The sequence below is a fragment of the Puntigrus tetrazona genome, chromosome 8, assembly GCF_018831695.1.
Source record: "Puntigrus tetrazona isolate hp1 chromosome 8, ASM1883169v1, whole genome shotgun sequence".
Lineage (NCBI taxonomy): Eukaryota > Metazoa > Chordata > Actinopteri > Cypriniformes > Cyprinidae > Puntigrus > Puntigrus tetrazona.
Genome location: NC_056706.1, coordinates 11,882,248 through 11,894,795, shown reverse-complemented (window position 1 = coordinate 11,894,795; position 12,548 = coordinate 11,882,248). Strand labels below are relative to the sequence as shown.

General features: G+C 36.2%; 1 protein-coding gene across 2 annotated transcripts; it reads left to right on the top strand.

Annotated features, from left to right (window-relative positions):
- The first annotated feature begins 3,512 nt into the window (after positions 1-3,512).
- Positions 3,513-11,058, top strand: lhfpl5b (LHFPL tetraspan subfamily member 5b). 2 transcript variants are annotated; one of them, XM_043246571.1, is made up of 3 exons: positions 3,513-3,521; positions 9,306-9,708; positions 10,406-11,058. In XM_043246571.1, exons 2-3 carry the CDS (start codon positions 9,306-9,308, stop codon positions 10,660-10,662), a joined length of 660 nt encoding a protein of 219 aa, XP_043102506.1. In that variant the 5' UTR covers positions 3,513-3,521; the 3' UTR covers positions 10,663-11,058. The 2 variants fall into 2 exon arrangements, with proteins under 2 accessions (XP_043102506.1, XP_043102505.1); XM_043246570.1 differs by lacking the exon at positions 3,513-3,521 and having other exon boundaries at positions 9,291-9,708.
- Positions 11,059-12,548: the final 1,490 nt, after the last annotated feature.

Sequence of the window (12,548 nt, the reverse complement as noted above, 5' to 3'; positions counted from 1 at the left end):
CCAAGCAGAATTACATGCGTTTGCTTTTTTTTTCCATAAAGGTGCCAAATGCACACAAACATTCACAAAATCATAACTTGCTCCCGATTCAATGCCGGCTGCCATTCTACAGCAGATGTGTCATCTGCTATGAAAAAGGGCAATGGCAGGAAATAGGAAGGCGAGTTGGAAGTGTTAAAAAAAAAATTACCGGTTTCCTCGAAAGCATTATGTGAACTCCTACACAGAGTCAGAAATGTCAGATGTTCCCTCATGTAAACAAACACCCAACCTCCAAAGAGGCTTTCAAGACTATAAACACACTGCACAGCATGCAGAATGTGGCCTTATTCCAATCTTTCTTTGAATCGGCAAAGTTTTACGTTATCTTTTGCATTTTGTATCGCCTTGGAATTACCATTAAATATGAAGTCATTTAATTCCTAGTTCCTCTACAAACCTGCTGCTGTCAACGACGCACCGAGCTGCTGTGATAGAGGAATTATCCCACAGACAACAGCGAATTCTAATCCTGTTACTCTAGTATACCAACCGATGCTAATGTGGTTTGATATAAACACAGCGGCAACTCCTTCACACAAAATACATCAAAAAAGATTCATTAAAAAAATATGAAGCAATTTAAAAAGACAACATTGTTATATATTTACAAAGGAACATTTTTGGATCACTTTTACGTTCATGTGTGGAACAAAATAATAATGCCAAATATAATTCAGTTTAAGGCCGTGGGAATTGGCAATTCAATGAGAGAGGCTGGAGAAGCACATCTTATCAAAGCTATATAGAAATGTTTGAAAATAAAAGATTCAACACAAATGGAATGACTAGTACAAACCAACACGGGCCTGGATGTAACATAAATGCAAGTTAAAATTTGAAACCATGTGTTTGACATAATTTCATTTGTTTACTCAAATAAAAAGTGTCAATAATAATAATTTTAAATATGCACTACTGTTTATATTTTCAGGTCGGAAAGACGTTTTTGAAACATCTTATGCTCAGCGAAGTCTCATACTTGCACCAGATATGTAAAAAATGTATGAGGAAAAATCAATTTAAAGCTGTAAACATCACAAAACTATGCTTAGGATATGTCTAGAATGCAAACATTAAATGTAGCTATATTGGTAAAACCATGAGATGCATTAAACTACATCGGCACACACTGTTCCTTTCTGAGGGATGAATTACACTTTTCTTATAATAGACTGAAAGGTCAGGTACATATATATATGTCCATATTACTCATCCCTCGATGACAGTGTGGACAAGGATGTGAGATCTGATTTCAAGTGAGTATAATATCCTAAAAACCTCAGGCGCGCACACACACACACAGTCCTAGGCTGTATCAGCATATAGTATTATGATCTCATATGACTGCATACAAGCAAACATCATCGTACATCCATGCACACGTGCCTAGGGACATCATTAGAGGAAACAACTGAGCGAATGAGTGTGTGAGTGTATGAATACACTTCACAGACGTGTGAACTAAAGAGTTCAACTCACAACTTCTGATCCGGTTCCATCCAATCAGGTGATGAGTATAGCTATAACCTCGGGGAGGCTGAGGAGCTCCAAAAACGGCAGCGGTGGAAGATAAAACAGGAATTTGTCTAGTTCACCGACTGTATCATCTTCACCGCGGCCATAAAGAATTGGAATCGGTTAAACGGCATCAGTCACTGCCAAATCCTTCGCTTTACCCCCTAAGGAAATTCACAACGGTGATCAATAGCGACCGAGTGGCGGGTCAGGTCTATAACAGGCATTAGCTGAATATGACAGATGAATCTGAAGATGAAAGTACCATTTCACTGCTCTTATTATGGGGGGGATTGTGTATGATTCTTGCCCGTTCTCCAGCTCAATCGATGCCATCACAGACATTACTCATTTTCTGACCCTACTGACTGCTCCACTGACAGGGCACAAATAATAAAAAGCCCTCCGGGGGAATTGACCGCTAAATAACGACTTATCTTGACATCAATATCCGAACCGAACACGTTTTAATCTGAGGTTCACACAATGGAAAATGCATGGGTGTTTCAGCAAGGGTATAAAGGCCGAGGTAAATAGAGTAAGGGCTGCTGCAGAAAGTCGTTTCTGAGGAACTATTTTTCAGCTTTTGCTCTGCAGTCGATAACACGTTAAACAAACACACACGTTATTCATAATGTAGACAGTGCAAAGATGCCCTCTGGTGTGGCACAGAATTCAAACTATCATCATGAGCGTCAGTGTAAAGGATGTAACGGAGTTTTCAGTTATCAATTACTCCAAAAATAGAGTGCATGGGGTAAAAGTTTTTTTTGGCAACGTTATCCGTTAACTGAGAGATACAGTGAGATAAAAAAAAAGATCAGGAAATTTTTTTTTTTAGTTTCTATTTAAATTAAATAAATTGAAAACTTAAGAAGCATAACTATCTTTAACATTGATAATAATAACACATTCTTGAGCTCCACACCAGCATATTAGAATGATTTCTGAACGATCATGTGACATCGATCAACTCAATGCAGCCTTGTTGAGCACAAGAGATGTCTTTCAAGAATATTGTAAAAGTCTTACTAACTCTAAACTTTTGATCATTAGTGTATATGCTGGTGAATTGCCAAGATATAAAACATTTTCCTTTGTTTTGGCTACAAATTAGACATGAATTATTCAGTAATGCATTTATGCTTAACTGGTATCTGTGGGGTAAAGCCTGCCAGATCCTTCAGGGTAAGTGGCTCCATTAATGAGCTTTGCATCCAAATTTAGAAAATGTTAAATGATATAAAGTTATGTAAACTGTTTCACCGCATTCATATATTCAGAATATGAAATCATTCTGGCTGGTTTATAAAAATAAGAATAATGTTCAGCAAAACAAGACATGAACATGTAGCATAGACTATTGTCCAAAATGGTTTACAAATGATAAATAATAGTGGCTGAGGCGAGTATAGACGCACGCTTGTTATTTTTAATAGTTTTGATGTCATCTAATCTTTATGGAGCAAAAGGCAACTTAAAACATAAATGATTCTAAAATGATTCATTGTAAAAGTATTTTTTTCAGCATTGCATTGTTTCATGTGCTATTTCTTTCATTTTCATAACAGCTTCAAGTTCTAGGCATTAACAAATTGCCCTAAAAGCTGTGCAATTTCATATGGCTGGGAATAGCCGTTCCATCAATACAAGAAACATCAGGGACAATCACCAAAAATTGACATATTTCAATGCCACACTATGAATGCTGCTTCTGTAACATTGAACTTGTCTTACGTCAATAGCATTCACAGCCTGATATGCTAATGACTGACATTCACTGCAGTTCAGCAGGGTAAGAAGATGCACAGATGGAGCTTGCTGATGGGTTTAAAAGTGCAATATTCTGTGGATGCAATAGAAACAGCTTAATTACCGATTCCTCATAACTAATCATAATCACTCCGGTCCAAACAAACAAACTAACCCTCAATTAGCTGTTACAGGACACAACGACCACGACTGCCCACCTAATAATTACAAACGCAGAAAAATGTTTTATTTGCCATTGCGTACAGGGTGCAGTGCATCATTTATCAATCAGAAAGGTTTGTTTGATAACACAGATTGGAGGGAAAACACTAAATACAATATATGAGGGTGCGCATTTAAATGCCGAACCTCAAAAATTAATCTCAGAATTTCATATCGTCTGTGACACTGACATCAGTAAATGGTAGCGACCTGAGCAAAGTTAAAATATGGTATTGGATTTTATGCACCAAAGGTCCCAGTATGGCAAAGGGTAGCAGTAAAGCAGGTGAACGGCATATGATAATGACTGTTTACTTTAATGCTTGCAGTGCCCTGCACTGCCCAGACAAAGCCCTCCACTTAATACCCATCAACAATTATGCTAAAATTGCTCTATTCTCCACACCAGCAGCTGTCCATAAACACGATGGGCTGCTGTTTCCCAAGGACCTGCTATAGAGGAATCTGGGCACCAAGCCCAAACTCAAACAAAGCCATTAGCACATACAAAAGAGTTACACATGCCATGAAAGAAGCCAACACTATTGACCAAAAGACTAGCAAACCACGTTCTATTAACTTCTCCTATTATCTCTATTAAGCCGGAAATAGAGTTATCAGTGATGTGTTCTTAATTACTTCCTTATATTTGTCGCTAATTACTCTGGACCTCCACACCAATATGATATGATATGATATGATATGATATGATATGATATAGCACACTTGAAGGTAAAGACTTTCTAACGACCAATTATTTAAAAATGGGATAAATGTCAACTTGTTCTCTTAATGAATAGGGACAAAGAACTGTATTAGAAACACTTCAAAGTTTAATATACAATTTCCAACCAATCTCTAGTACTTTTTAAATTATTTATGAGTAGAAATAAAATGCTTGAGACTTCAATTGGTCTGCTCAAACGCTACTGATCAGTGCACTGCTTCCTCTGTATTTCTTCCGTCGTACGCCTTGTTTTCTGGTGCAAAGGTTTAAATATTCTAAAATGGAGATACATTTACTTGAGATGCAAAAAGATAAGTCAGTGTTCAGTGGAACTGATTAAAATTAAATTGAGTTTATGCTTAAAATGAATTGAATTCATGCTTAATATTCAGTGGTCACAGAAAAAGCAACTTAACTGAAAAAACAAGTTTCAGAATCTAACAGATAATTGTTGCTTTAAGCATAAACTCACTTTTTTGATGAATGTTTAAGGTTCAAGAGTTTATTTGCAAAAACAGATAACTTTTTTTTATGTAAAAAGAAATCGTGTTTTTTTACTGTTTTAGCTATTTTTGAACCTAGTCAAAATAACCCAACCACAATTTGAATGAGATTATTTGGAATTCACAATGAAAATACATGATTTCTGATGTTATTAACAATTCTGATTGTTATTTAGTTGTTTTTGCAAATGAACTCTTTAAATGTAACTTAAGACATTCGTTCATGCTTAAACCAACAATTATCTGTTTTATCAAAATAATCAATTATCTTCATTTACCTAACACGTAAAATAATATAAGGATGTTTAGCTGTAGTGAAAAACCAAAATACAGAGGAAGATTTCTTGCAATGCATACAATATTTAATGAGTTTAGGACTTAAAGACTAATTTAACCAACTTCTAAATGGGTATCAACCAGCAAGTCATGCTAACCAGCCAAACCTTGACCTATATATCCCTCCAAACAGTTCAGCTCTAGCATCATCTCTGAATTTCCTGGTGTGGGTTTGATGAAGAGAGGCGTGCAAGTTGGCTCACCTCCAGCAAGGTGAGAGAAAATCGTCCGGCGCCGGGCACGGCTTTGAGAAAACAATGCTGCAATCACACCACAGAGAGCTGCAACAGAGGTCAGAGGTCACAACAGATGATGAGAGGCAACACACCATTGATATGAGTGAGGAATAAATTCCTTTGAAAAACACTGTTGACGTCCTTGATATGATCAAGAGCAAAAAAAAAAAAAAAAAGCTACAAAAAATGGGGGGGGCCAAAAGTAGAAGACATAAATACGGTTGCTCCAAAAGTATTTGACTTGCATGGTAATGCGTTATATCTCAAAATATCAAACTTTCATAGCACAAACACATATTTCAAGCAAAACATTAAGGAAGTTTTAAATCATACAGCATAACCGTCGCAAAGTAATACTTATTAAAAAGAAGTGCCTTCTTAGAGAGTATATGTGATTTCAGATACATAACTAAAATAGCCATGAAAAATAAGGTTACTTCTGAGAAAAGGTCATCATTTGTTAGCAGATGCCATTTGGTTTGATATTTCACAACTAGCACAATGACATTCATTCTTAAGTGTCCAAACACTTTTTTTGGGGACACAGTATCTACTGAGAAGACTGAAAATCTCCAGAATTCACTGTTAACGAAACAGACTGAAAGTGCTCAAACTGACCCAGCAAGAAAGTCTGTAAATGAGACTGGCTGTACAATCACATTAAAGTAATCAAAGATACATGACAACATCGAATACACATTTGAACAACTGAAACAATACACAGATCGGTTTTAGATGAACTGAGCAATGGGCAATCTCAAATTTTCTGCTGAAAACGAATTATGTTTACTTTGTTGTCAAATATGACATATGGCATTATTACAGTCCCAATCAAAAACCAATAAAATGAAGAAAAAAAAAGGTTACAATGAAGATTAAAGTTGGTCTTTTAAATTCAATAAGAGTCTCAGGTTGTTGTTTTGTTTTTTTTGCATCAATGCTGTTACTGAGCTAGGTTACTTTATACTCCAGCATGAGTTTAACAGCCCTCACCAGATTCAGGATTGCTTTTCAGGAATGTGGTCTATTGGTTAACTTTATAACATCACTTGACAAACTTTTCTGTGATGACAATTAGATGGCAACAAAATGAGGTCACAACAACATAAGCAGTGTACACGTCATACTGTGCGGTATTCAATCTAAAATTAGTTTTTAGATTAGATTATTTTAGATGTAAACTATCGAGGCTCTCTTGTGACGTGCTTTATTGATATTAACACAATAGACAACAACATTTTAGTAGATTGCGGACATGTTGGACATTACCTTCATTCATTACACAGCCTTCACAAAGGCTAATCAAATATTCCATATTCTGTCTGTGTGTGTGTGTGTGTGTGTGTGTGTGTGTGTGTGTGTGTGTGTGTGTGTGTGTGTGTGTGTGTGTGTGTGCAGACAAACCGAAGAGGGCCGAGGAGCGGCTACAAAGTAAACAAGATCAATCATGTTGCATATGCAAAACGACAAAGCCCAGGGATCAAATTTATCAAATACCTTTACAGCACACTGCTGTGTCTGAGTAATATAGTCCATCCATTACTTCACACGTCAGGTTCGGCCAATAAACGACATACAATACGTCAATGGACTATTTTGATAAAAAATGCAAACGCACACGCCGCGCACAACCTGTGTGAAAACGCGTTACTTCAAGGTGCGCCACCGTGAAATCGCGAGATTTAGAGAAGTTCCATTCGATGCGCGACCATTACAGCGACGCGGTAAAGCCTGCGCCTGATTTGCATGCAAGTTTTAGTCGAGGCCTGTGAAGCGCAGACATCACATGCTAGAAAACATCATTATAAGCCAGAACAATGGAAGTGTAATGGAAGTTGATTTCTTCCACGCCTGCTGTGAACACACGTCCTCATTGAATACTCTGCTGGTGTGTTTTGACGAGGCGGTGCTCATGGGGGAAACTCATCTGCCATATATTTACGGCTGCTGTGTAATTTTATTTATAGTGTGTTCCACGGCATGAGTTCTGATGAGATGCAGCCATCTGGTGGCGAAGCTCCTCACTGCATACTAAATTACAGCACTTGATAAACAACACAAAAATTTCCTCCTTGTGTGTTTAGTTTTGACAAAGGCTTATTTTAAAGCCTCAGTATAACGACTTGACCTGTTCTGTGTTCTTACCCATTCAGGCCTGTTTATTATTGGACCAGAGGGTGGTGGAGCAAATCAATAGGCTTATTTCTTTTCATCTCTGCATTTCTTTGTGCTTTAAGATGATCCAGCACATATTCCTTTTTGTCCATTTTGATTCTGATGTCCACAGTGGCAAAAGGCAGCAGAAACCTGTTTGTCAGATCTTTCTAATCAAAGATCTGGTGGACACCCAAGGCAGAAATGGCAAGTGGTCTTTTTCTGATACAAACATGAAACGCTGAAACAAAGTTCATTCAAAAAAATCCCATCGTTGAGCCTCAGTGTATACTACGTGGTCTGTAGCAGAAACGGTGCTGTAAAATGCGGATTTGTGAAAGGTTTTGTTACGTAATTGCGGAAAAGGCGTATAGCATGGCAAGTTATTCGAAGCATTTCTAGGTGTAAATGTATCTTAAGATCTCTTTGTGCACTGCGAAATCTATCTCGGTTGAACAGATGTTGCGTTCCTGTTGCAGCATTGTGTGATGCTCAAGGGTTTTGTTTACATATCAGGCTCCTCAAGCGCCTTTGATATCTCTGTAATTCTTGACCTACAAAGCAAAGGCTTCACATCACGCCCAAGAGGAACGCAAACATCAGAGAGCAGTCTTTGTTGTTGACTGTCTTATCTGACAAATTCCCTTTTGAGCAAAAAATTCCTGACATTTGTTTATTTATATCACGACTAACCTCATTAGCAATGATCTCTCTTTTATTCTCTCTTTATGCTTGTCCTGGTGGACACTGTTGTTTTTAGAACATAAACTAAAACTTTGAAAAAGTAAACAACCGAACCGATAAATAAAAGTTGTTGTTTTTTTTAAAGATGGTAAGTCTATTTACATTCCTGTCCTATTAATTCATCATTCATACACCACTGTTAAAAAAATTGGGGGTCAGTAAGATTTCTTTTGAAGAAATTAATGTTTTTATTTGGCAAGGATGGCAAATTATAATTTAAAACGGCTCTTTTAAATTTCCCAATATTGCTATTTTTAGTGGATATTTTGATCAATGCATAGCTGCATACTATATCACTGCAGCCTTGTTAAGCAAAAGATGCTTCTTTAAAAAAAGGATCTTAGATTTTAGGAATAAAACATGTTTTTTGTTTCTGATATTTTAGCAGAAGAGTGACCTAGGTGTGGGGTGTCCAAAAACACCTGGCCATGTAATGTATTTTAATGTTAAAGCCATTAGGAACTGAAAAGAACTGCGACTAATCACATAGATATCATGTTTAGTATGTTAAGTGGCCTCTCACAAGATCCTGAACAAACTTTGACAACATAGTTGGTCCTCCATAAAAAAAATAGAACATTTTGTGAGTAAAACTGTCGGATTTTATAAAGCTGCTGTTTTACATTGATTTGGCAAGAACGTGTTTTATATATAAAATATAATGATATGTAACATCTTTTCACAAAAGATGAATAATCCATGTTGGTCCTAGAACACAACAGCTGTTCTTAACAAACATATCTGATTACAGCACATAAGAGAACAGTATTATCGTCACCTTATTCCTCAGCTTAATTTACCATTAATAATTGAAAAACTGACACCTTTGTTGGCAACAACGTTGTTTCAGACACTATTCCACCGATGACGGTCTCCCTAGCTTTTCAACTTCTTTAAAAAAAAGGCAGATTTAATTAGTTTCTTTGAACTAAATGGCTATAGAATATTGAGCGGTCCGTGGTATTTAATTCTAAACTAGCTTTTCAGCTGGTCTGGTTTCTCCTTGAAAAATATCTACTTCTCGACTTCTAACTTCACTGGATAAATGAAAGTCTGATAATGGCGAACGAGAAGATGCTTCCAGCCCAAGAGGCTGCCAAAATCTACCACACCAATTATGTGAGAAATGCCAGGGCCATTGGCGTCCTGTGGGCTGTTTTCACCATATTCTTCGCCATCATTACCGTGGTGGTCTTCATTCAGCCCTACTGGATCGGTGACAGCGTCAACACGCCGCAGGCTGGATACTTTGGGCTTTTTCACTACTGTATTGGCAACCCCATCACCTCCGAATTGGTCTGCAAAGGAAGCGTGTTTGATTTTGGTTCAATCCCATCAGGGGCTTTCAGGACCGCTATGTTTTTTGTAGGCACCTCAATGCTCCTTATCGTAGGCACCATCGTGTGCTTGGGTCTTTTCTTCTTCTGCAACTCTGCAAGTGTGTACAAGATTTGTGCATGGATGCAAACATCTTCAGGTGGGCAAAGTCACGGTCTATTTAATAACAAGGTGTATTGTTTAAAAGGGAAAGGGGGGGATCTTTATTCATTCATTTAGTTACTATTTTTATCTATGTAATGATAAAACTCCTTGGTTATCAACATTCTTTAAAAATATTTTGGGTTCTGAAGAAAGAAAGCCATAAAGCTTTGAACAGAACGATGACAAATTTCTTTTGGCATGGAATCCTTTTATACATTGATTATGTCTTATTTTCACAACATATATATTTTTTATGGCACCAGGGAATATTTTAGAAAGACATTTTAAGAAATGCTACCAGTAAAAAGTTTTTAAACAGATTTGTAGTGTTTTTTGAGAAGTCTCCAATGCTGACCAAGCCAAAGTTATTTGATCTAAATGACAAAATACAGATTTTTACTATTTAAGATAACTCATTTCAATTTGAATATATCTTAAAATGTAATTTGTGTGATTTCAAATCTGAAGTTTTAGCATCATTAGTCACATGAACATTCAGAAATCATTCTAACATTATTATAACAAGACTTATTGTTCAAAAACGTTTGACTGGTTGATTTGTTGCGTCAGCGAATTTAAATCTATCCCTGAAGACCTCGTTCTATTTGTGAAAAAAAATTGTATAAATGGATGGTGTAATTATTATATAAAGAGCAAGAAGTTGAAAATGATCTTTGCCTTTGATGTTGTAGCTGTGTTGATGGTGATGGGTTGTATGATTTATCCGGACGGCTGGGATGCTCCGGAGGTGAAGCGGATGTGTGGCGAGCGGACGGACAAGTACAAGCTTGGGAACTGCACCATTCGCTGGGCTTATATTCTAGGCATTATCTGCATCCTGGACGCAGGGTTACTGGCTCTGCTTGCCTTCACTCTGGGCAACCGGCAAGACAAACTGTTGCCAGAAGACTTCGAGGTGGAGAATAACGGTAAGAGAAACACTGATTAAAAATGATTTTGGGATCAGTTAAGAATGTATTTAATGACTCCTAACATCAGGTTCCACTGGCTATGAGCTGGATAGATTCTCAGTTTGAATGTGCCGATGAATTGATTATTGGTGTATTATAAGATCAATAATGTAATAATCCATAAATAATATGCATGAAAAATAAATACGTTTTTATACTACCAGAATTATTAATGTATATGAATTTAGAATGTAAACCTGTGGAAGTACAAAATGCACAATGTGTGTGACGTTGTTTCCATTTGTTTATAGATAAAGCCTGAATCCAACAGATTTGAACTGCAGTGGACACGGGACTGGAGATTCTTAGTCACATTACAAAAAAAAATTAATAATAATGAACCTGAATAAACTTTATTTTTTGGCAAATGCTGTGTAATATACAGTATAATATAGGATTATTGTCACTACACTGTAAAAAAAAAAAAAAAAAAAAAAAAGGAAAAAAAAAGTTGAGTTAACTTAAGAATTTAAAGCAACCAGCTTCAGCAGATGTGACAGTTTCTCAACTTAGAAAACTCATACGAACTTAATCTGACAAAACTCAAAAAAATCTGCTGAAGCTGGTTGCCTTAAAATTTTAAGTTGGCTGAACTTTTTTTTACTAGTGTACCTAAAATGTGCTGTCACTACCAAAATATGGGATGTTTAGACAAAAATAAAGCATACTGAATTATCAACCAAGATGTTACGATACTTTTTGGTTCAATGTGTATTCAAACTAATAAATCTTTAAATAAGCACACTACTTTTTTTTGGAAAAAGGCTCATTCTCCAACTCCCCCAGAGTTAATAAATTGAGTTTTAGAGTTTTTGAATCCATTCAGCTGATTGGCAATAGCACATTTAGCATAGACCATTGAATCCAATTAGACCAGAAGCATCACACTCAAAAATGACTAAAAAAATTATATATTTTTCCCATTTAAAACTTGACTCTTCTGTAGTTATATTGTGTACTAAGACCAGTGGGGGGAAAAAAAGGAAAATTGTGATTTTCTACGCTGACATGACTAGTCTCATTCCAGTGTAATAATCAGGGAAGTTTGCTGATGTACCACTGATGCAGCAGGCATAATGACATCACGCAGCGCCGGGAAACAGCCAGTTCCTCTTGCTTCCACGTGGAGTGTGTCTTGCAAGCTGGGGACGATTTTCCACAGGCGCAGGGTGATGTCACTGCACCTGCTGCGGTCATGGTACAGCAGCTAGCATCTATTAACTTAGAAACCTCTGAGGGACAATGGAGAACGAGCCTGTGGAGTGTTCCTTTAACTAGAAGTATAATCAACTTTTTGAAACTTTTGATTTAAAATACAAGAAATCTCATCTCATCATATAAATTAATGTAATTAATAAATGTAATTGTTATTGATTTACCTCAAAAAAAAAAAAGAGCAAAAAATATATTTACAATGTAAACGTAAGCAAAATCTTAATAGGTCAATATAACCCCTCTAATTAAATTTTTATTACTGTATTTCGGTAGTGGCAAATTGGGGGAGATGACAAAAAACTCCAACACTTTCTGAAAATACAACAGAAGAATAAAACTGCACAATTACTAGAAACAGGTACCTTGAATATTATACAATTTGCATACATACATACATACATACATACATACAGACAGTCTTAAAGAAAACAAAAACAACTAAGGTTATAACGTAAAACTGCCAATCCAAATCAATCCCAGATTGAAAATCCCTGGTTATGATGCATTTTATGTACTAAAGTGTTAAATATAAAAAAAAAAAAAAAAAAAAAAAAAAAAAAAAAAAAAAAAAAAAGGTTTTCCTACACTCTAGTTTTTTTTTCTATAGTTTTGCACAGATTTAGCAACACAACATTTATTTTATCTTAAC

Bases quoted from the DNA above. Each gene is read 5' to 3' on its own strand.
- lhfpl5b (XM_043246570.1), top strand. From the start codon at position 9,291: ATGGCGAACGAGAAGATGCTTCCAGCCCAAGAGGCTGCCAAAATCTAC. The intron at 9,709-10,405 runs GTGGGCAAAGTC...TTGATGTTGTAG, and splicing joins ATGGATGCAAACATCTTCAG to CTGTGTTGATGGTGATGGGT.